This window comes from Anopheles darlingi, chromosome 3 (genome assembly GCF_943734745.1).
Source record: "Anopheles darlingi chromosome 3, idAnoDarlMG_H_01, whole genome shotgun sequence".
NCBI lineage: Eukaryota > Metazoa > Arthropoda > Insecta > Diptera > Culicidae > Anopheles > Anopheles darlingi.
Genome location: NC_064875.1, coordinates 19,018,967 through 19,038,966, shown reverse-complemented (window position 1 = coordinate 19,038,966; position 20,000 = coordinate 19,018,967). Strand labels below are relative to the sequence as shown.

Genomic DNA, 20,000 nt, shown 5'->3' with positions numbered 1-20,000 from the left:
ATTCCAGTCGCCGCGGAATCTCAATCTCAAGTTGATCGTGGTGTTTATAAACGCAGCGCCCAATGTTTTCCTGCTTCCGTCATCGAAGACCGAGAATTGTTTTTCGTTGAAAAAATCGCTCTTCCGATTTTAGTGATTTTTCCGATTTTTCCGAGCGTTTACGCAAAAACGCACTGTTTTAACAAACTAAGAAGTATCTTCATCAGTTTCCGCTAGAATAGAAGCTTTCTGAGAATGTCCGGGAACCCTACCGAGGAGTTAGGTGAGTGAGAAATCGGGGAAAAACATCGGTCAATACCTCGGACCTCGGATGACGGTGCGAATTTACGGTGGATTCACGCCGGATTCACGGTTCCTTTCCTTCTGACCCGCAGAATTGCTGGAACGAGTATTGCTCCGTTTGGGGTACGCCGATACCGATGAGCAACTACAGACCACGATCACCAAGTTTCTTACGCCGGTACTGATCAAGATCACTTCGCCGAATGAAAACGTTCGCAAGAAGGTAATACTTTCGAGTGTCCGTCCCCTGAGAGAGCGGTTTATGATTCAGTCTTTCCCCTTCCAGGTGATGGAGATTCTGACGCACATCAACAAGCGTCTGAAGTCACGGAATCAAATCCAGATCCCACTCGCTCCGCTGTTGGCACAGTATCAGCAGGCAAACTCCTTATTTCTTATCGTAAGTGGTTACTCCTTTGCCTGTTAAGCTGCTGTTGCCTTTAGTTGAAAGGAATTTCATTTTTCTTGTGAAAGAACTTTGCCATCATCTACATCACGATGGGCTTTCCGAGGATGACAGTGGAGGAGCAGACGGAAATGGCACCTGTTTTGCTGAACTGTCTCGAGGGAAAGCCGGAAACGCATCAGGACAAGTACGTATGCCCCTGTTATCCGCTCAATAGTGTACTGATCGCATAGTGCTTTTCCATAGGATACTGATGCTTGTGCTTCCACTGCTGGGTGAAATCAAGATTCCCGAAAACCCTGAAAACCGTTCCGAGCTATTGGGGCTCTCCAATAAGCCGCACACCAAGCAGCAGCTGCTCTCGATTCTGATGGATGTTCTTTTGCTGCCGTACGGCACACTGCCGGACAGTGATGTACCGTCTGGTATGAGCGTGTATACGTTCAAGCGCGTTACTGTGAAACCACCGAAGGCTGAAGAGCTCGAGCAGCTCAAGAAAGGTATTGTACGGTTCCTCTGTGGAGGGATCTTCCCGGATCCGGAGATTCTCGCCCACCTAGTGGTAGCATCAGCCGATACGAGGTTTTCGGTTGCTACGCCGGCCATTGGGGAGTTGAATAAAATCTGTAGCTCGCTCGATTGGACCGATCCCAAGCTGTCGGCCCCACTGTACACGCTGTTCACGGGAAATGGCTCAAAGATACCCGACCGCAAGACGAGTGGCGTGAGTGCGAGGGTACGGCAGAAGTTGCTGCAACATTTGCTCAAATGTCGTGGCAATGGAATCATTACGGCCAGAGGTATGCAGGTGATATTTGAGTCGCTCTTTGGTGAAGTAACGAATCAAAAGTGTAAAGTACTGGCTCTCCAGTTTGCCTACAATCTCATCAACCAGTGAGTAGAGCATCATCACTGCATTGATTCTACGCAGCATTATAATGTTCGATTTTACTTTCACAGTGGCGATCCTGATTTGATCAACAAACTATCGCAAGTGCTATTAACTGGAATAGCTAAACTCATTGGAACATCGTCAGAAGAAAGCATCGAAGTTCAGAATGCTGCCTATAGTGCGCTGGCCCAGCTTGCCATCGTTTGTCCCACGACCGTAAATCAAGACATACAGTTGGTGGGCGAGTACTTTAATCATTTGCAGCAGGCACCGGTCGACATGCAGTCATCCATACGCGAGGCACTGGTCGCATTGGCCCAAGCGTTCGATTGGCGTAAGCAGCCACAGCCAGCTGCTACGGCCGCTATGGAAACGGATGATGGTGCAACCAAGCAGCAGCCGCGCCTGTTTGTACCGAATGCCAATCAGAATTTGCTGCTAGCATTGCTTGGCGAGAAAGCCGAATCCAAGATGCCGATCGTGCAGAATGTAGCTTCGGTTTTTCTGACCACCTGCTTTCCCGATTATTTTGTTCCATCGCGCTATCTGTTGCTGATTATCTGCGGAGAAAGCGCTCAGTTGCGTGAAATGATGACCACCTATCTGTACGGTGTGTCAAAGAAGGATCACATCAATTATGCGGCCATACTGTCGGTCGATGATTCCGAACGTCTCCAGTCGGCGAACGCTGAGCAAGCGGCGTTGAAGAAGAACCCTCTGTCGAGCAGCAACGAACCGAAGCGCATTGTGTTGCCCAAGTTTTGCGATATGGTAGAGTACGTGGCGATGAAAGCGGAACGTAAGGTGGCCACTATTGTGGATCGCATGGGATATGGGAAGATAAAGTTACCCTACAGTATCGATACGTACATCGAGGTGCTGGACTATTTGCGTATCTGTTTGCTGTTTAACGCGGGAGTTGACACACATCCCCGTGATGATAAGGAACTGTTCAAGCTAAGCGGCTTTCTGCGCAAACTGGCTCAGGATGAAGGGCAGCGAAAGACGCTCGTGAAGTATAATGATCTCGTCCGGCGGCTAGTAATCGCACGGAAAGGAATGGCTGAACTGACCTGTTTGTACGATCTCGTTAATGGCATCCCGGACGTGTTGGTTAACGAGAACAAGGATCTACTGTTGACCTTGGAAGCTTCGTTGAAGGAAATTTCTGAGCCGACGCGTGCCCTTATTGCCAAAGTGTACGGAGTGCTGTTAGCATACGTTTCCGATGATGCCGCATTCGATAAACAAGTGAAGGAACTGCAAACACTAGGCAGCAAGTCGTTGGAAACGCGTCATGGTTCGCTGCTAGCGGCTTCGAATGCGGTTTACCGCAAGTTGCTTATCCAACGATCTAGTGGCGTACCGGTGTCCAGCGACTGGGTTACTTTGAAAGAGCTGGTCCAACTGCTAGTGGCGCTTTTGAACGATCAACAATCGCTACTACAGTCGGCAGCCATAAGAGGACTATGTTTGATCGGATCGAACACGGTGCTACCTTTACCAGCCACTGCTAGCGAAAACATGGAGACCGATGCCAGCGTAAGTGCTTCGACGAGTACCTCGAAGGCTTCCCTATTGGAAACGCTAATGACACTACTACAGAGTGGACATACGAAAGCGAAAATTCGTGAGGATAGTGCCCATTGTCTCGGGTATTTGGCTATTGGTGATCGAGAGTATTTTGCACGCAAGGTTTTGGAACGATTCTTGAAGTTGCTCAAACTGACCAAGGATCCTGCACTGCACATTGCTATCGGACAGGGTCTCGCTTATACCCTACAGGGGCTACCGAATGGTGCCGATGGTCGTGAAGTCACTGACGGCACAATAGGTAACGTGGACGATGAAACACTCACCTGGTTCTTGATTGAACTCGTGAAGCAGGTCAACGAGCCGCATGCCTACCTTAGACAAGCATGTGCCATTTGGCTACTGGCGGTGGTGAAGAATTGTAAACAGCGTCGCCCTGTGCTGGAGAAACGGCAAATTTTGCAACTTGCCCTCACTGATCTACTGTCGGAGGATAATGGTAAGATTGGCAGCAACGCAGAACGAACATCGTGTATGATATGAGTTTCATTTTTCTCTCTCTTCAATTTACTTTAGAACTTGTCCAAGATGTAGCCTCGCGGGCCCTAGGTATTGTATATTCTCTCTCAGACGCGGAGGGTCAGGAGGAAATGACGCATCTGCTGCTGGATCAACTGATTGGTGGTAGACGCGATGTACGCAAGGTGGCAGACGATACGAAACTGTTTGAAGAAGGTGTTCTTGGCAAGGCTCCGACGGGGTAAATGCGTACCTAGTTGTTGTTATTTCAAAGTCCTTAATTTCCATTCTTTTACTTTCTTCCAGCGGCAAGATGAGCACTTACAAAGAGCTGTGTAACTTGGCCTCGGATCTCAACAAGCCAGACGTGCTGTACGAGTTTCTGCAGATCGCTAATCACAACGCCACATGGAATAGCAAGCTGGGGGCTGCCTTCGGTTTACAGCCGATCTCCAAATCAGCCAAACTCGAACCATACCTAGGCAAGATAGTACCGCGTCTATTCCGTTACAAGTATGATCCGACGCCCAAGATCCAAAACTCCATGATCAGCATCTGGGATTCGGTTGTGGCCGATTCCAAGGCCACAGTTGAGTTGTACTACTGGGAGATACTGGAGGATGTAACCACCAACCTTACCGCTTATGAATGGCGTACGCGAATTGCTTGCTGTCTCGCGGTACGCGATCTGATCAAGCGATCGGCTGGCCTGAAGCTTCGGTCCGATACTAGGAAAAGTTCGAAGCCCAAAGATGAAGCCGCCGGTCAGAAATCAGAGTCAGTGAAAGAAGATGATGCTAAAGCAATGGAAGTCGATGAGCAGGCAGTCGTACCAGAACCGGAATTGCGTCAGCTTTGGAGTCAACTGTTCCGTGTGATGGACGATTGCCACGAGGGTACTCGCTTGGCTGCGGAAGGAACTGCGAATGCACTGAGTAAAGTGTGCGTCGCCGCTTCATCGAGTGATCATGGTAAATCGGGACTAAACGTGGCCAGTTCGATTATTCCATTGTTTCTGGAGACGGGCGTAACCCACACGGTGCCCGAAATACGGCGCTTAAGCATTCGTACGCTCTCGGAGTTGATCGATTCAGCGGGTGCATTGATTATGCCGCATTTGACAAGCCTGGTACCGTGTCTGTTGCAAGCGACCGGAGAGCTAGACTCCACCAAACTTACCTACCTTTCAACGATGGTTTCGGGTCAGGCAAGCAGTGGAACACAGGAAGCGATTGATTCGCTGCGTGCAGAAGCCGCCAAGCAACATTATACGATGGAGACGTTGACCAAGTGTATCCGGCATATCGATTACCCGTGCCTGGAACGTATGACTCCGGCTGTGCTCGATGTGCTAAAGACGAGTGTCAATCTGGGTTCGAAGGTGGCCTGTGCACACTTCATCTGCTTGGTGTGTATTCATCTCGGAGCTGAGATGCAACCGCTCTCGAGCAAGTACTTGGGCGCTTGCTTCGGTGGACTCTCGGATCGTAATGCTACCGTGCGCAAGTATTATGCATCAGCGATTGGCCATTTGATCGGAACGGCCAAGGAGCAATCGATTGTTCGGTTGTTTGGGAAGCTGCAGGAACTATACTTTGAACAGCAATCGATCCGCTCGAAGGCCGTTCCACAGACAATACAGGCGATCAATAAGCGCCACCAGGAGGTACTGAAAGACTACAGTGGCCACGTGTTACCACTGGTGTTCTTTGCCATGCACGAGGAACAGACGGAGGAAAACAAATCGACAGTGGAGTTGTGGCAAGAGCTGTGGAACGAAATCAATACTGGTGATGCTGGTTTGCGGTTGAATATGGAGGCAATTGTTACAATCCTAGAGACCAATCTGAACAACGCGTCCTGGGTTTTGAAGGCACAAGCGGGTGCCGCGACTGCTACACTAGCATCCAAAATACGCTCTCATCTGGACGATTCGGTGCGACTGCGATTGATCGATTTGATTCTAAACAATGTAACTGGCCGCACGTTCCAGGGAAAGGAGCGGTTACTTCAAGCGTTGGCCAGTCTGTGCAAGATGCTGGATCAAACCGCGACCAATCATGCGCAGCGCATTGTGGATGCGGTGATGAAGGAGTGTCGCAAGGAGGAACCAGTCTACCGAACGCATGCTCTGCGCTCGCTAGGCAACATATTGGACGAGCTAAAGGTGGACCGGTTCGAAGAGCTCTATAACATGGTATGGCATTTGCTTGACAATCAGCAGCAACAGCAGCAGGATTCTGCCAATGAAAAAAGTGGTTCCTCATCCTCGTCCAGTGGAGCCACATCGTCTAGTGGTAACGATGGATCGGCTGCAGAGTTCGTTACATCGGAGGAACGAAATAAGCAAATGGTAATCTCCGTGCAGCTTAAAGAAACCGTCTGTGAGACACTTGGCAAAGCGTGGCCAGAAAATTCGATCGAAACGCAACGACGCTTTCAACAGATGTTCGTTGAGAAGTGCGTCCAGTGCTTAAAGCTGAACACTCGACCAGTGCAGATGTGTCTGTTGCAATCGTTGGGACGCTTTCTGGAGCGTTTGCATCTGTTGCGAAAACCGGAATCGGATGATAATCGGGCGGAGAAAGACAAGACCACCGGATCTCTGGAAGGAAATAGAGAAAAGAAAGCGAAAGTCGAACTGGTGGAGGATGGTGCTGCAGAGTCCTCGGGCGTACTGGAGCGTATCTGCCGAATCGTTCTCTCAGCAATCGTTGAAGTGGCCGGTAAGCAATGGAAATGTCGCAAAAATTGGTTGGAGTACATAATATTTAATGTCCTTTTTTATTAAATGTCTGGCCGTAGCCATCCCACACACCGGACTCAAGAAGGAAGCACTCAATATCATGCTGATACTGGCTAACAAGCTGAAGGCCAAGGAGGTCGGCAAGGTGGACACGGAGTTAGCTCTGGTTCGGCAAACCTTCGAGCAAGTTATGCAGCAATTGCAAAAGGACACCGCACCGGAAGTGAAGTGTCGGCTGAAGGATTTGGAAGAAAAATTGAAGTAAACTGTGGTGGCTACGACGACTTGCAGAAGATTACTTATACCCCTCTCGTACGTACATTAGCGTGTGAAAATGTCTTCTTTCCGGGCGATGTTGAGCAGTACCGGCCGTTTGGGGTGGAGGGAGTGTGCGATTGTGAAGATTCTCACCATTACAAAACATAAAAAGAAACGAAAGACTTACTTTGGAACTGTATTTTCGATCGGTTGTTATTTATTGTCCAACACTGCGGTCGTCAACCCAACTCCAGGAAGACGTTTTACCATGATCCTTGAGTTCTATCCCTGCCGTCTTTAAACTATTGCGCAATTGATCACACACGAGAAATAGTTGCTTATCTTTGGTTTCCAGTGCCCGCAGTCTTATTTCGGCGCGCGTTTTCACGATCGCTTCTACGACGGAATCGACTATTGGTAATTGGTCTGCTCCATCAATCCGTCGGTGGGTCGACCTCTCGAAGGACTGCAATCCGTAAGAGAGCAACTGTTCGCGAACGTACCGTGTGACGGCGAGAACGGCACCGATATTCGACGCGCCTATTAACCGTGGATGTGCTCCATCTTCAGACTGTTCATTTCCATTGATTGCCTTTTGTGCGGTGGAAATCAAATCGCTTAGTGCCAGAACCGAGTTTGCAGTATTGAAATCGTTACTCAAACATGTTTCCACGATACTCCGAGTTTTGGCCAGACAATCGAACAGGTTCTCTTCCGATGAACCATTGCCGTACGTTTGGGGTTTTAGTCCATCGACGTAGGCTTTGGAGTCTTGGAAAAAGCTGATGAACTTACGCAGAACATTACTCGCAGTAGCCATCGATTCTGAGCCGTAGTCGATCACGCTGCGATAGTGCGACAGCAGGCAGAGCATTCGAAACTCGTCCGCCGTGTGTTCTTGCAGTAGTTCCGAGATGCTGATCGTATTCTTAAGTGATTTGGACATTTTGTGCGTTTGGCCTTCGAGATGCAGCTGCCCGGTGTGTATCCAGTGTGTGACCCAATCGGGAACGTCGTGGTAGCAGCAGCTTTGCGTTTCTTCGTTCTCGTGGTGTGGAAAGCGAAGATCCAACCCTCCGGCATGGAAATCCAATCGTTTACCGAATACGTGACTGGCCATCGTTGAACATTCTATATGCCATCCAGGGCGACCGCTGGTCACCGAAACCGCCTCTCCTTCGCCGGACCACGCAGGTTCACCAGGTTTCGATGCTTTCCACAGAGCAAAATCGGACGGATGACGCTTGAAGCGGGACTCCTGTGCCGGTTCAAGGATCACCTTCTGCAGTTTGCCATACCGTTCGTACTTGTTCGTCTCGAAGTACACCGATCCATCGTCCGCCCGGTAAGCGTATCCTTTATCGATGAGCGTCTGGACGAACCGTACGATGGCAGTAATGTGTTCGGTTACGCGAAGTTTAACGTCCGGTGGCTGGACATTCAGGTTAGTCAAATCATTCCAAAATTCCGCCTCATACTTGCGTGCTAGCGCCTGCCAATCCATCCCCCTTTCGTTAGCTCGCGCAATAATCTTATCATCAATGTCGGTAATATTCATCGCAGTAACCAGTGGTAGCTGGAAGTGGTGTTTTAAAATCCGCTGTAAAATATCCAACCGGACGTAGCAGCTGGCATGTCCGATGTGCGCCGAGTCGTACACCGTGGGACCGCAGGTGTAGAAGGACAGAAAGGGTTTCTGCGGGTTGATGGACAACGGTACCTTTTCCTTGGTTTTTCCATCGTACAGTCGCAATTCTGTGGTCACTCTGTTGGTGGAAATCCTCCGAATAGAGCTAAAAGGACGCGGAAACATTTTAATTCACACTTTTTGCGGGTGGCCGGCCGGTGGGCTTGGAGCGGCCAGCTGATTTTGACAACACTGAATTGTCACGCTGTTGTTATGAAATGCTAACCAAAACAATCAAAAAGTGAATTTTCAAGGAAGTTTCTTTGAATTTCCTCACGTTTTCATCAAAACTACTGTAAAAATGATGCGCTACGAGGGAAACGAGGAGTTGGCGGATAAATCCGCCTGTGCCGGTGTCCGAGCGGATCTGAAAATGTGTCTTTTGGCTAGTGATTGCTGTAAAAAGGTCCGTATCCTGATACCGTAAGTCTCGCCGGTTGACCGCTAAATTCACCTCTCGTTTGTAGGAGAAGAAAACTCCCCGGGAATGTCTGAACCGGACGGATGGATCGGTGCCGGACGAATGTTTTGTACTACGAAACACCTTTTTCGAGTGTAAACGTTCCATTGTAAGTGCCTGGATGGTAAAAGTCCCGCTAGGTATTAACGTATGTTTTCTCTGCCTTTCGGTACAGCTCGACAATCGACAACGGTTTCGTGGAAGGAAAGGATACTGAAACGGTCACCACATTGCGAAACGGTTCAAGACGACTTTGGTGTTTATTGAAAATCGTGCAACCCCTCTAACTACGTTAGTGTGTGCCGCTCGGTTGTTGGTAGAATATAGCTTAAAATAAGGAAATAGTAACCAATGTGAAACCATTTTTTCAAGACCAACTGGCTTCCGAATCATGGGAACGGACCCCGGTAGAGATGCGATCGAGCTCACCATCGAGGATGTAACCACCAACCTTACCGCTTATGAATGGCGTACGCGAATTGCTTGCTGTCTCGCGGTACGCGATCTGATCAAGCGATCGGCTGGCCTGAAGCTTCGGTCCGATACTAGGAAAAGTTCGAAGCCCAAAGATGAAGCCGCCGGTCAGAAATCAGAGTCAGTGAAAGAAGATGATGCTAAAGCAATGGAAGTCGATGAGCAGGCAGTCGTACCAGAACCGGAATTGCGTCAGCTTTGGAGTCAACTGTTCCGTGTGATGGACGATTGCCACGAGGGTACTCGCTTGGCTGCGGAAGGAACTGCGAATGCACTGAGTAAAGTGTGCGTCGCCGCTTCATCGAGTGATCATGGTAAATCGGGACTAAACGTGGCCAGTTCGATTATTCCATTGTTTCTGGAGACGGGCGTAACCCACACGGTGCCCGAAATACGGCGCTTAAGCATTCGTACGCTCTCGGAGTTGATCGATTCAGCGGGTGCATTGATTATGCCGCATTTGACAAGCCTGGTACCGTGTCTGTTGCAAGCGACCGGAGAGCTAGACTCCACCAAACTTACCTACCTTTCAACGATGGTTTCGGGTCAGGCAAGCAGTGGAACACAGGAAGCGATTGATTCGCTGCGTGCAGAAGCCGCCAAGCAACATTATACGATGGAGACGTTGACCAAGTGTATCCGGCATATCGATTACCCGTGCCTGGAACGTATGACTCCGGCTGTGCTCGATGTGCTAAAGACGAGTGTCAATCTGGGTTCGAAGGTGGCCTGTGCACACTTCATCTGCTTGGTGTGTATTCATCTCGGAGCTGAGATGCAACCGCTCTCGAGCAAGTACTTGGGCGCTTGCTTCGGTGGACTCTCGGATCGTAATGCTACCGTGCGCAAGTATTATGCATCAGCGATTGGCCATTTGATCGGAACGGCCAAGGAGCAATCGATTGTTCGGTTGTTTGGGAAGCTGCAGGAACTATACTTTGAACAGCAATCGATCCGCTCGAAGGCCGTTCCACAGACAATACAGGCGATCAATAAGCGCCACCAGGAGGTACTGAAAGACTACAGTGGCCACGTGTTACCACTGGTGTTCTTTGCCATGCACGAGGAACAGACGGAGGAAAACAAATCGACAGTGGAGTTGTGGCAAGAGCTGTGGAACGAAATCAATACTGGTGATGCTGGTTTGCGGTTGAATATGGAGGCAATTGTTACAATCCTAGAGACCAATCTGAACAACGCGTCCTGGGTTTTGAAGGCACAAGCGGGTGCCGCGACTGCTACACTAGCATCCAAAATACGCTCTCATCTGGACGATTCGGTGCGACTGCGATTGATCGATTTGATTCTAAACAATGTAACTGGCCGCACGTTCCAGGGAAAGGAGCGGTTACTTCAAGCGTTGGCCAGTCTGTGCAAGATGCTGGATCAAACCGCGACCAATCATGCGCAGCGCATTGTGGATGCGGTGATGAAGGAGTGTCGCAAGGAGGAACCAGTCTACCGAACGCATGCTCTGCGCTCGCTAGGCAACATATTGGACGAGCTAAAGGTGGACCGGTTCGAAGAGCTCTATAACATGGTATGGCATTTGCTTGACAATCAGCAGCAACAGCAGCAGGATTCTGCCAATGAAAAAAGTGGTTCCTCATCCTCGTCCAGTGGAGCCACATCGTCTAGTGGTAACGATGGATCGGCTGCAGAGTTCGTTACATCGGAGGAACGAAATAAGCAAATGGTAATCTCCGTGCAGCTTAAAGAAACCGTCTGTGAGACACTTGGCAAAGCGTGGCCAGAAAATTCGATCGAAACGCAACGACGCTTTCAACAGATGTTCGTTGAGAAGTGCGTCCAGTGCTTAAAGCTGAACACTCGACCAGTGCAGATGTGTCTGTTGCAATCGTTGGGACGCTTTCTGGAGCGTTTGCATCTGTTGCGAAAACCGGAATCGGATGATAATCGGGCGGAGAAAGACAAGACCACCGGATCTCTGGAAGGAAATAGAGAAAAGAAAGCGAAAGTCGAACTGGTGGAGGATGGTGCTGCAGAGTCCTCGGGCGTACTGGAGCGTATCTGCCGAATCGTTCTCTCAGCAATCGTTGAAGTGGCCGGTAAGCAATGGAAATGTCGCAAAAATTGGTTGGAGTACATAATATTTAATGTCCTTTTTTATTAAATGTCTGGCCGTAGCCATCCCACACACCGGACTCAAGAAGGAAGCACTCAATATCATGCTGATACTGGCTAACAAGCTGAAGGCCAAGGAGGTCGGCAAGGTGGACACGGAGTTAGCTCTGGTTCGGCAAACCTTCGAGCAAGTTATGCAGCAATTGCAAAAGGACACCGCACCGGAAGTGAAGTGTCGGCTGAAGGATTTGGAAGAAAAATTGAAGTAAACTGTGGTGGCTACGACGACTTGCAGAAGATTACTTATACCCCTCTCGTACGTACATTAGCGTGTGAAAATGTCTTCTTTCCGGGCGATGTTGAGCAGTACCGGCCGTTTGGGGTGGAGGGAGTGTGCGATTGTGAAGATTCTCACCATTACAAAACATAAAAAGAAACGAAAGACTTACTTTGGAACTGTATTTTCGATCGGTTGTTATTTATTGTCCAACACTGCGGTCGTCAACCCAACTCCAGGAAGACGTTTTACCATGATCCTTGAGTTCTATCCCTGCCGTCTTTAAACTATTGCGCAATTGATCACACACGAGAAATAGTTGCTTATCTTTGGTTTCCAGTGCCCGCAGTCTTATTTCGGCGCGCGTTTTCACGATCGCTTCTACGACGGAATCGACTATTGGTAATTGGTCTGCTCCATCAATCCGTCGGTGGGTCGCCCTCTCGAAGGACTGCAATCCGTAAGAGAGCAACTGTTCGCGAACGTACCGTGTGACGGCGAGAACGGCACCGATATTCGACGCGCCTATTAACCGTGGATGTGCTCCATCTTCAGACTGTTCATTTCCATTGATTGCCTTTTGTGCGGTGGAAATCAAATCGCTTAGTGCCAGAACCGAGTTTGCAGTATTGAAATCGTTACTCAAACATGTTTCCACGATACTCCGAGTTTTGGCCAGACAATCGAACAGGTTCTCTTCCGATGAACCATTGCCGTACGTTTGGGGTTTTAGTCCATCGACGTAGGCTTTGGAGTCTTGGAAAAAGCTGATGAACTTACGCAGAACATTACTCGCAGTAGCCATCGATTCTGAGCCGTAGTCGATCACGCTGCGATAGTGCGACAGCAGGCAGAGCATTCGAAACTCGTCCGCCGTGTGTTCTTGCAGTAGTTCCGAGATGCTGATCGTATTCTTAAGTGATTTGGACATTTTGTGCGTTTGGCCTTCGAGATGCAGCTGCCCGGTGTGTATCCAGTGTGTGACCCAATCGGGAACGTCGTGGTAGCAGCAGCTTTGCGTTTCTTCGTTCTCGTGGTGTGGAAAGCGAAGATCCAACCCTCCGGCATGGAAATCCAATCGTTTACCGAATACGTGACTGGCCATCGTTGAACATTCTATATGCCATCCAGGGCGACCGCTGGTCACCGAAACCGCCTCTCCTTCGCCGGACCACGCAGGTTCACCAGGTTTCGATGCTTTCCACAGAGCAAAATCGGACGGATGACGCTTGAAGCGGGACTCCTGTGCCGGTTCAAGGATCACCTTCTGCAGTTTGCCATACCGTTCGTACTTGTTCGTCTCGAAGTACACCGATCCATCGTCCGCCCGGTAAGCGTATCCTTTATCGATGAGCGTCTGGACGAACCGTACGATGGCAGTAATGTGTTCGGTTACGCGAAGTTTAACGTCCGGTGGCTGGACATTCAGGTTAGTCAAATCATTCCAAAATTCCGCCTCATACTTGCGTGCTAGCGCCTGCCAATCCATCCCCCTTTCGTTAGCTCGCGCAATAATCTTATCATCAATGTCGGTAATATTCATCGCAGTAACCAGTGGTAGCTGGAAGTGGTGTTTTAAAATCCGCTGTAAAATATCCAACCGGACGTAGCAGCTGGCATGTCCGATGTGCGCCGAGTCGTACACCGTGGGACCGCAGGTGTAGAAGGACAGAAAGGGTTTCTGCGGGTTGATGGACAACGGTACCTTTTCCTTGGTTTTTCCATCGTACAGTCGCAATTCTGTGGTCACTCTGTTGGTGGAAATCCTCCGAATAGAGCTAAAAGGACGCGGAAACATTTTAATTCACACTTTTTGCGGGTGGCCGGCCGGTGGGCTTGGAGCGGCCAGCTGATTTTGACAACACTGAATTGTCACGCTGTTGTTATGAAATGCTAACCAAAACAATCAAAAAGTGAATTTTCAAGGAAGTTTCTTTGAATTTCCTCACGTTTTCATCAAAACTACTGTAAAAATGATGCGCTACGAGGGAAACGAGGAGTTGGCGGATAAATCCGCCTGTGCCGGTGTCCGAGCGGATCTGAAAATGTGTCTTTTGGCTAGTGATTGCTGTAAAAAGGTCCGTATCCTGATGCCGTAAGTCCCGCCGGTTGACCGCTAAATTCACCTCTCGTTTGTAGGAGAAGAAAACTCCCCGGGAATGTCTGAACCGGACGGATGGATCGGTGCCGGACGAATGTTTTGTACTACGAAACACCTTTTTCGAGTGTAAACGTTCCATTGTAAGTGCCTGGATGGTAAAAGTCCCGCTAGGTATTAACGTATGTTTTCTCTGCCTTTCGGTACAGCTCGACAATCGACAACGGTTTCGTGGAAGGAAAGGATACTGAAACGGTCACCACATTGCGAAACGGTTCAAGACGACTTTGGTGTTTATTGAAAATCGTGCAACCCCTCTAACTACGTTAGTGTGTGCCGCTCGGTTGTTGGTAGAATATAGCTTAAAATAAGGAAATAGTAACCAATGTGAAACCATTTTTTCAAGACCAACTGGCTTCCGAATCATGGGAACGGACCCCGGTAGAGATGCGATCGAGCTCACCATCGAGGATGTAACCACCAACCTTACCGCTTATGAATGGCGTACGCGAATTGCTTGCTGTCTCGCGGTACGCGATCTGATCAAGCGATCGGCTGGCCTGAAGCTTCGGTCCGATACTAGGAAAAGTTCGAAGCCCAAAGATGAAGCCGCCGGTCAGAAATCAGAGTCAGTGAAAGAAGATGATGCTAAAGCAATGGAAGTCGATGAGCAGGCAGTCGTACCAGAACCGGAATTGCGTCAGCTTTGGAGTCAACTGTTCCGTGTGATGGACGATTGCCACGAGGGTACTCGCTTGGCTGCGGAAGGAACTGCGAATGCACTGAGTAAAGTGTGCGTCGCCGCTTCATCGAGTGATCATGGTAAATCGGGACTAAACGTGGCCAGTTCGATTATTCCATTGTTTCTGGAGACGGGCGTAACCCACACGGTGCCCGAAATACGGCGCTTAAGCATTCGTACGCTCTCGGAGTTGATCGATTCAGCGGGTGCATTGATTATGCCGCATTTGACAAGCCTGGTACCGTGTCTGTTGCAAGCGACCGGAGAGCTAGACTCCACCAAACTTACCTACCTTTCAACGATGGTTTCGGGTCAGGCAAGCAGTGGAACACAGGAAGCGATTGATTCGCTGCGTGCAGAAGCCGCCAAGCAACATTATACGATGGAGACGTTGACCAAGTGTATCCGGCATATCGATTACCCGTGCCTGGAACGTATGACTCCGGCTGTGCTCGATGTGCTAAAGACGAGTGTCAATCTGGGTTCGAAGGTGGCCTGTGCACACTTCATCTGCTTGGTGTGTATTCATCTCGGAGCTGAGATGCAACCGCTCTCGAGCAAGTACTTGGGCGCTTGCTTCGGTGGACTCTCGGATCGTAATGCTACCGTGCGCAAGTATTATGCATCAGCGATTGGCCATTTGATCGGAACGGCCAAGGAGCAATCGATTGTTCGGTTGTTTGGGAAGCTGCAGGAACTATACTTTGAACAGCAATCGATCCGCTCGAAGGCCGTTCCACAGACAATACAGGCGATCAATAAGCGCCACCAGGAGGTACTGAAAGACTACAGTGGCCACGTGTTACCACTGGTGTTCTTTGCCATGCACGAGGAACAGACGGAGGAAAACAAATCGACAGTGGAGTTGTGGCAAGAGCTGTGGAACGAAATCAATACTGGTGATGCTGGTTTGCGGTTGAATATGGAGGCAATTGTTACAATCCTAGAGACCAATCTGAACAACGCGTCCTGGGTTTTGAAGGCACAAGCGGGTGCCGCGACTGCTACACTAGCATCCAAAATACGCTCTCATCTGGACGATTCGGTGCGACTGCGATTGATCGATTTGATTCTAAACAATGTAACTGGCCGCACGTTCCAGGGAAAGGAGCGGTTACTTCAAGCGTTGGCCAGTCTGTGCAAGATGCTGGATCAAACCGCGACCAATCATGCGCAGCGCATTGTGGATGCGGTGATGAAGGAGTGTCGCAAGGAGGAACCAGTCTACCGAACGCATGCTCTGCGCTCGCTAGGCAACATATTGGACGAGCTAAAGGTGGACCGGTTCGAAGAGCTCTATAACATGGTATGGCATTTGCTTGACAATCAGCAGCAACAGCAGCAGGATTCTGCCAATGAAAAAAGTGGTTCCTCATCCTCGTCCAGTGGAGCCACATCGTCTAGTGGTAACGATGGATCGGCTGCAGAGTTCGTTACATCGGAGGAACGAAATAAGCAAATGGTAATCTCCGTGCAGCTTAAAGAAACCGTCTGTGAGACACTTGGCAAAGCGTGGCCAGAAAATTCGATCGAAACGCAACGACGCTTTCAACAGATGTTCGTTGAGAAGTGCGTCCAGTGCTTAAAGCTGAACACTCGACCAGTGCAGATGTGTCTGTTGCAATCGTTGGGACGCTTTCTGGAGCGTTTGCATCTGTTGCGAAAACCGGAATCGGATGATAATCGGGCGGAGAAAGACAAGACCACCGGATCTCTGGAAGGAAATAGAGAAAAGAAAGCGAAAGTCGAACTGGTGGAGGATGGTGCTGCAGAGTCCTCGGGCGTACTGGAGCGTATCTGCCGAATCGTTCTCTCAGCAATCGTTGAAGTGGCCGGTAAGCAATGGAAATGTCGCAAAAATTGGTTGGAGTACATAATATTTAATGTCCTTTTTTATTAAATGTCTGGCCGTAGCCATCCCACACACCGGACTCAAGAAGGAAGCACTCAATATCATGCTGATACTGGCTAACAAGCTGAAGGCCAAGGAGGTCGGCAAGGTGGACACGGAGTTAGCTCTGGTTCGGCAAACCTTCGAGCAAGTTATGCAGCAATTGCAAAAGGACACCGCACCGGAAGTGAAGTGTCGGCTGAAGGATTTGGAAGAAAAATTGAAGTAAACTGTGGTGGCTACGACGACTTGCAGAAGATTACTTATACCCCTCTCGTACGTACATTAGCGTGTGAAAATGTCTTCTTTCCGGGCGATGTTGAGCAGTACCGGCCGTTTGGGGTGGAGGGAGTGTGCGATTGTGAAGATTCTCACCATTACAAAACATAAAAAGAAACGAAAGACTTACTTTGGAACTGTATTTTCGATCGGTTGTTATTTATTGTCCAACACTGCGGTCGTCAACCCAACTCCAGGAAGACGTTTTACCATGATCCTTGAGTTCTATCCCTGCCGTCTTTAAACTATTGCGCAATTGATCACACACGAGAAATAGTTGCTTATCTTTGGTTTCCAGTGCCCGCAGTCTTATTTCGGCGCGCGTTTTCACGATCGCTTCTACGACGGAATCGACTATTGGTAATTGGTCTGCTCCATCAATCCGTCGGTGGGTCGACCTCTCGAAGGACTGCAATCCGTAAGAGAGCAACTGTTCGCGAACGTACCGTGTGACGGCGAGAACGGCACCGATATTCGACGCGCCTATTAACCGTGGATGTGCTCCATCTTCAGACTGTTCATTTCCATTGATTGCCTTTTGTGCGGTGGAAATCAAATCGCTTAGTGCCAGAACCGAGTTTGCAGTATTGAAATCGTTACTCAAACATGTTTCCACGATACTCCGAGTTTTGGCCAGACAATCGAACAGGTTCTCTTCCGATGAACCATTGCCGTACGTTTGGGGTTTTAGTCCATCGACGTAGGCTTTGGAGTCTTGGAAAAAGCTGATGAACTTACGCAGAACATTACTCGCAGTAGCCATCGATTCTGAGCCGTAGTCGATCACGCTGCGATAGTGCGACAGCAGGCAGAGCATTCGAAACTCGTCCGCCGTGTGTTCTTGCAGTAGTTCCGAGATGCTGATCGTATTCTTAAGTGATTTGGACATTTTGTGCGTTTGGCCTTCGAGATGCAGCTGCCCGGTGTGTATCCAGTGTGTGACCCAATCGGGAACGTCGTGGTAGCAGCAGCTTTGCGTTTCTTCGTTCTCGTGGTGTGGAAAGCGAAGATCCAACCCTCCGGCATGGAAATCCAATCGTTTACCGAATACGTGACTGGCCATCGTTGAACATTCTATATGCCATCCAGGGCGACCGCTGGTCACCGAAACCGCCTCTCCTTCGCCGGACCACGCAGGTTCACCAGGTTTCGATGCTTTCCACAGAGCAAAATCGGACGGATGACGCTTGAAGCGGGACTCCTGTGCCGGTTCAAGGATCACCTTCTGCAGTTTGCCATACCGTTCGTACTTGTTCGTCTCGAAGTACACCGATCCATCGTCCGCCCGGTAAGCGTATCCTTTATCGATGAGCGTCTGGACGAACCGTACGATGGCAGTAATGTGTTCGGTTACGCGAAGTTTAACGTCCGGTGGCTGGACATTCAGGTTAGTCAAATCATTCCAAAATTCCGCCTCATACTTGCGTGCTAGCGCCTGCCAATCCATCCCCCTTTCGTTAGCTCGCGCAATAATCTTATCATCAATGTCGGTAATATTCATCGCAGTAACCAGTGGTAGCTGGAAGTGGTGTTTTAAAATCCGCTGTAAAATATCCAACCGGACGTAGCAGCTGGCATGTCCGATGTGCGCCGAGTCGTACACCGTGGGACCGCAGGTGTAGAAGGACAGAAAGGGTTTCTGCGGGTTGATGGACAACGGTACCTTTTCCTTGGTTTTTCCATCGTACAGTCGCAATTCTGTGGTCACTCTGTTGGTGGAAATCCTCCGAATAGAGCTAAAAGGACGCGGAAACATTTTAATTCACACTTTTTGCGGGTGGCCGGCCGGTGGGCTTGGAGCGGCCAGCTGATTTTGACAACACTGAATTGTCACGCTGTTGTTATGAAATGCTAACCAAAACAATCAAAAAGTGAATTTTCAAGGAAGTTTCTTTGAATTTCCTCACGTTTTCATCAAAACTACTGTAAAAATGATGCGCTACGAGGGAAACGAGGAGTTGGCGGATAAATCCGCCTGTGCCGGTGTCCGAGCGGATCTGAAAATGTGTCTTTTGGCTAGTGATTGCTGTAAAAAGGTCCGTATCCTGATGCCGTAAGTCTCGCCGGTTGACCGCTAAATTCACCTCTCGTTTGTAGGAGAAGAAAACTCCCCGGGAATGTCTGAACCGGACGGATGGATCGGTGCCGGACGAATGTTTTGTACTACGAAACACCTTTTTCGAGTGTAAACGTTCCATTGTAAGTGCCTGGATGGTAAAAGTCCCGCTAGGTATTAACGTATGTTTTCTCTGCCTTTCGGTACAGCTCGACAATCGACAACGGTTTCGTGGAAGGAAAGGATACTGAAACGGTCACCACATTGCGAAACGGTTCAAGACGACTTTGGTGTTTATTGAAAATCGTGCAACCCCTCTAACTACGTTAGTGTGTGCCGCTCGGTTGTTGGTAGAATATAGCTTAAAATAAGGAAATAGTAACCAATGTGAAACCATTTTTTCAAGACCAACTGGCTTCCGAATCATGGGAACGGACCCCGGTAGAGATGCGATCGAGCTCACCATCGAGGCTTTGACTCTTTTCACACGATAGCTTGCTGATGGTACTGATAGACAGATCACTCAAACTGGCCGTACTAATTGGTATTGGTTGCCTTGCTTTCCCATTCAGTTGAGGTCTCCCGGCAGCACATTCGTTCAGATTGTTTTGTGTTGTGTAATCCAAAATATCTCGCGTGGTGTCCAGCTTTGGTGAGCTGCTATGGCGTCGGAGATTATTTTGCTCTGGGGGACCTTGCAGGTGAACTACCTCGCCTTCTGATAATCCCATTTCGATGCTGGAACAGTCATCTAAGCTGCGATTAGAGGATGGTTCTACCGTTGGGAGGGGATGTGCCGGTCGTTGAATGTCGTAAGTTCTCTTGGATCCATTCGGTTTGGATGAGGACGTATCAGACTTCGCAACAATTCGACTCATTTCATCGAGCTTTTGCAGATTTTCTTCAATGCTTTGTCGTAAATTTCGTGTGTCCTTGGCCAGTGCCTCACTGAGGCATGTGCCTTCGTTCGCACGTGGCACTTCTGGCGGCTGGTCAGTGGGAATCGGAATAGAATCCTTGGGTTGTCGGTCTTCCCCAGACGTTTGCTGCCCTGTGTCGACGGTTGTGCCGATAGCGACATCAACCATTCGATGCTCGATCGGACGCGATTGTCTGAGGTAGCGCAGAGGGTCGAAAGATTTGAATGGATTCTCAAAGTGTGATGAGCGAGCAGTGGACGCAGCGGAAGTAGGTTTTTCTGGGAGTTGTACTGGTATTTGCCCCTCCATTACAGTTGCAGCAGACAGGGGTATGTCTAACGGCGGTTCCTCTTCGCAGACCCCTTCATTCAACAGTTCGCGCTGATTAAGTTCCA

The 20,000-nt window shown here is 49.4% G+C and overlaps 8 protein-coding genes across 8 annotated transcripts in view; 4 read left to right on the top strand and 4 right to left on the bottom strand.

The window, feature by feature from the left end:
• The first annotated feature begins 89 nt into the window (after positions 1–89).
• On the top strand, positions 90–16,771 carry LOC125953684 (proteasome-associated protein ECM29 homolog). Its single transcript, XM_049683392.1, has 13 exons — positions 90–262; positions 375–505; positions 569–682; positions 757–875; positions 935–1,582; positions 1,649–3,612; positions 3,690–3,873; positions 3,939–6,358; positions 6,438–6,639; positions 9,195–11,326; positions 11,406–11,607; positions 14,163–16,294; positions 16,374–16,771. The coding sequence occupies exons 1-13, from the start codon at positions 235–237 to the stop codon at positions 16,577–16,579; spliced, it is 10,482 nt and encodes a 3,493-aa protein (XP_049539349.1). The 5' UTR covers positions 90–234; the 3' UTR covers positions 16,580–16,771.
• On the bottom strand, positions 6,814–8,520 carry LOC125953438 (cysteine--tRNA ligase, mitochondrial-like). The gene has a single exon (XM_049683035.1). It carries the CDS (start codon positions 8,447–8,449, stop codon positions 6,854–6,856), a length of 1,596 nt encoding a protein of 531 aa, XP_049538992.1. The 5' UTR covers positions 8,450–8,520; the 3' UTR covers positions 6,814–6,853.
• Positions 8,544–9,113, top strand: LOC125953530 (cytochrome c oxidase assembly factor 5-like). The gene is made up of 3 exons (XM_049683154.1): positions 8,544–8,729; positions 8,791–8,892; positions 8,959–9,113. Exons 1-3 carry the CDS (start codon positions 8,625–8,627, stop codon positions 8,998–9,000), a joined length of 249 nt encoding a protein of 82 aa, XP_049539111.1. The 5' UTR covers positions 8,544–8,624; the 3' UTR covers positions 9,001–9,113.
• Positions 11,781–13,484, bottom strand: LOC125953440 (cysteine--tRNA ligase, mitochondrial-like). The gene has a single exon (XM_049683037.1). It carries the CDS (start codon positions 13,415–13,417, stop codon positions 11,822–11,824), a length of 1,596 nt encoding a protein of 531 aa, XP_049538994.1. The 5' UTR covers positions 13,418–13,484; the 3' UTR covers positions 11,781–11,821.
• On the top strand, positions 13,515–14,087 carry LOC125953531 (cytochrome c oxidase assembly factor 5-like). Its single transcript, XM_049683155.1, has 3 exons — positions 13,515–13,697; positions 13,759–13,860; positions 13,927–14,087. Exons 1-3 carry the CDS (start codon positions 13,593–13,595, stop codon positions 13,966–13,968), a joined length of 249 nt encoding a protein of 82 aa, XP_049539112.1. The 5' UTR covers positions 13,515–13,592; the 3' UTR covers positions 13,969–14,087.
• LOC125953439 (cysteine--tRNA ligase, mitochondrial-like) lies at positions 16,691–18,485 on the bottom strand. Its single transcript, XM_049683036.1, has one exon. It carries the CDS (start codon positions 18,383–18,385, stop codon positions 16,790–16,792), a length of 1,596 nt encoding a protein of 531 aa, XP_049538993.1. The 5' UTR covers positions 18,386–18,485; the 3' UTR covers positions 16,691–16,789.
• On the top strand, positions 18,480–19,063 carry LOC125953529 (cytochrome c oxidase assembly factor 5-like). Its single transcript, XM_049683153.1, has 3 exons — positions 18,480–18,665; positions 18,727–18,828; positions 18,895–19,063. The coding sequence occupies exons 1-3, from the start codon at positions 18,561–18,563 to the stop codon at positions 18,934–18,936; spliced, it is 249 nt and encodes an 82-aa protein (XP_049539110.1). The 5' UTR covers positions 18,480–18,560; the 3' UTR covers positions 18,937–19,063.
• A 20-nt stretch (positions 19,064–19,083) lies between these two features.
• The window catches only part of LOC125953683 (uncharacterized), a 2,571-nt gene continuing 1,654 nt past the window's right edge, over positions 19,084–20,000 (bottom strand). Inside the window, exon 2 of the mRNA XM_049683391.1 lies at positions 19,084–20,000. This exon is cut by the window's right edge and continues 1,422 nt beyond it. Within this exon, the coding sequence (XP_049539348.1) occupies positions 19,087–20,000 (914 nt within the window). The 3' untranslated portion in view covers positions 19,084–19,086.

What these genes read in the sequence shown, in the direction of transcription:
- LOC125953531 (XM_049683155.1), top strand. Translation starts at nt 13,593, where the DNA reads ATGATGCGCTACGAGGGAAACGAGGAGTTGGCGGATAAATCCGCCTGT. An exon ending in CTAGTGATTGCTGTAAAAAG is followed by an intron (nt 13,698 to 13,758) that starts GTCCGTATCCTG and finishes TCTCGTTTGTAG; the next exon opens with GAGAAGAAAACTCCCCGGGA. An exon ending in TCGAGTGTAAACGTTCCATT is followed by an intron (nt 13,861 to 13,926) that starts GTAAGTGCCTGG and finishes CTTTCGGTACAG; the next exon opens with CTCGACAATCGACAACGGTT.
- LOC125953438 (XM_049683035.1), bottom strand. Translation starts at nt 8,449, where the DNA reads ATGTTTCCGCGTCCTTTTAGCTCTATTCGGAGGATTTCCACCAACAGA.
- LOC125953439 (XM_049683036.1), bottom strand. Translation starts at nt 18,385, where the DNA reads ATGTTTCCGCGTCCTTTTAGCTCTATTCGGAGGATTTCCACCAACAGA.
- LOC125953529 (XM_049683153.1), top strand. Translation starts at nt 18,561, where the DNA reads ATGATGCGCTACGAGGGAAACGAGGAGTTGGCGGATAAATCCGCCTGT. An exon ending in CTAGTGATTGCTGTAAAAAG is followed by an intron (nt 18,666 to 18,726) that starts GTCCGTATCCTG and finishes TCTCGTTTGTAG; the next exon opens with GAGAAGAAAACTCCCCGGGA. An exon ending in TCGAGTGTAAACGTTCCATT is followed by an intron (nt 18,829 to 18,894) that starts GTAAGTGCCTGG and finishes CTTTCGGTACAG; the next exon opens with CTCGACAATCGACAACGGTT.
- LOC125953440 (XM_049683037.1), bottom strand. Translation starts at nt 13,417, where the DNA reads ATGTTTCCGCGTCCTTTTAGCTCTATTCGGAGGATTTCCACCAACAGA.
- LOC125953530 (XM_049683154.1), top strand. Translation starts at nt 8,625, where the DNA reads ATGATGCGCTACGAGGGAAACGAGGAGTTGGCGGATAAATCCGCCTGT. An exon ending in CTAGTGATTGCTGTAAAAAG is followed by an intron (nt 8,730 to 8,790) that starts GTCCGTATCCTG and finishes TCTCGTTTGTAG; the next exon opens with GAGAAGAAAACTCCCCGGGA. An exon ending in TCGAGTGTAAACGTTCCATT is followed by an intron (nt 8,893 to 8,958) that starts GTAAGTGCCTGG and finishes CTTTCGGTACAG; the next exon opens with CTCGACAATCGACAACGGTT.
- LOC125953684 (XM_049683392.1), top strand. Translation starts at nt 235, where the DNA reads ATGTCCGGGAACCCTACCGAGGAGTTAG. An exon ending in GATTTGGAAGAAAAATTGAA is followed by an intron (nt 6,640 to 9,194) that starts GTAAACTGTGGT and finishes GGACCCCGGTAG; the next exon opens with AGATGCGATCGAGCTCACCA. An exon ending in GATTTGGAAGAAAAATTGAA is followed by an intron (nt 11,608 to 14,162) that starts GTAAACTGTGGT and finishes GGACCCCGGTAG; the next exon opens with AGATGCGATCGAGCTCACCA.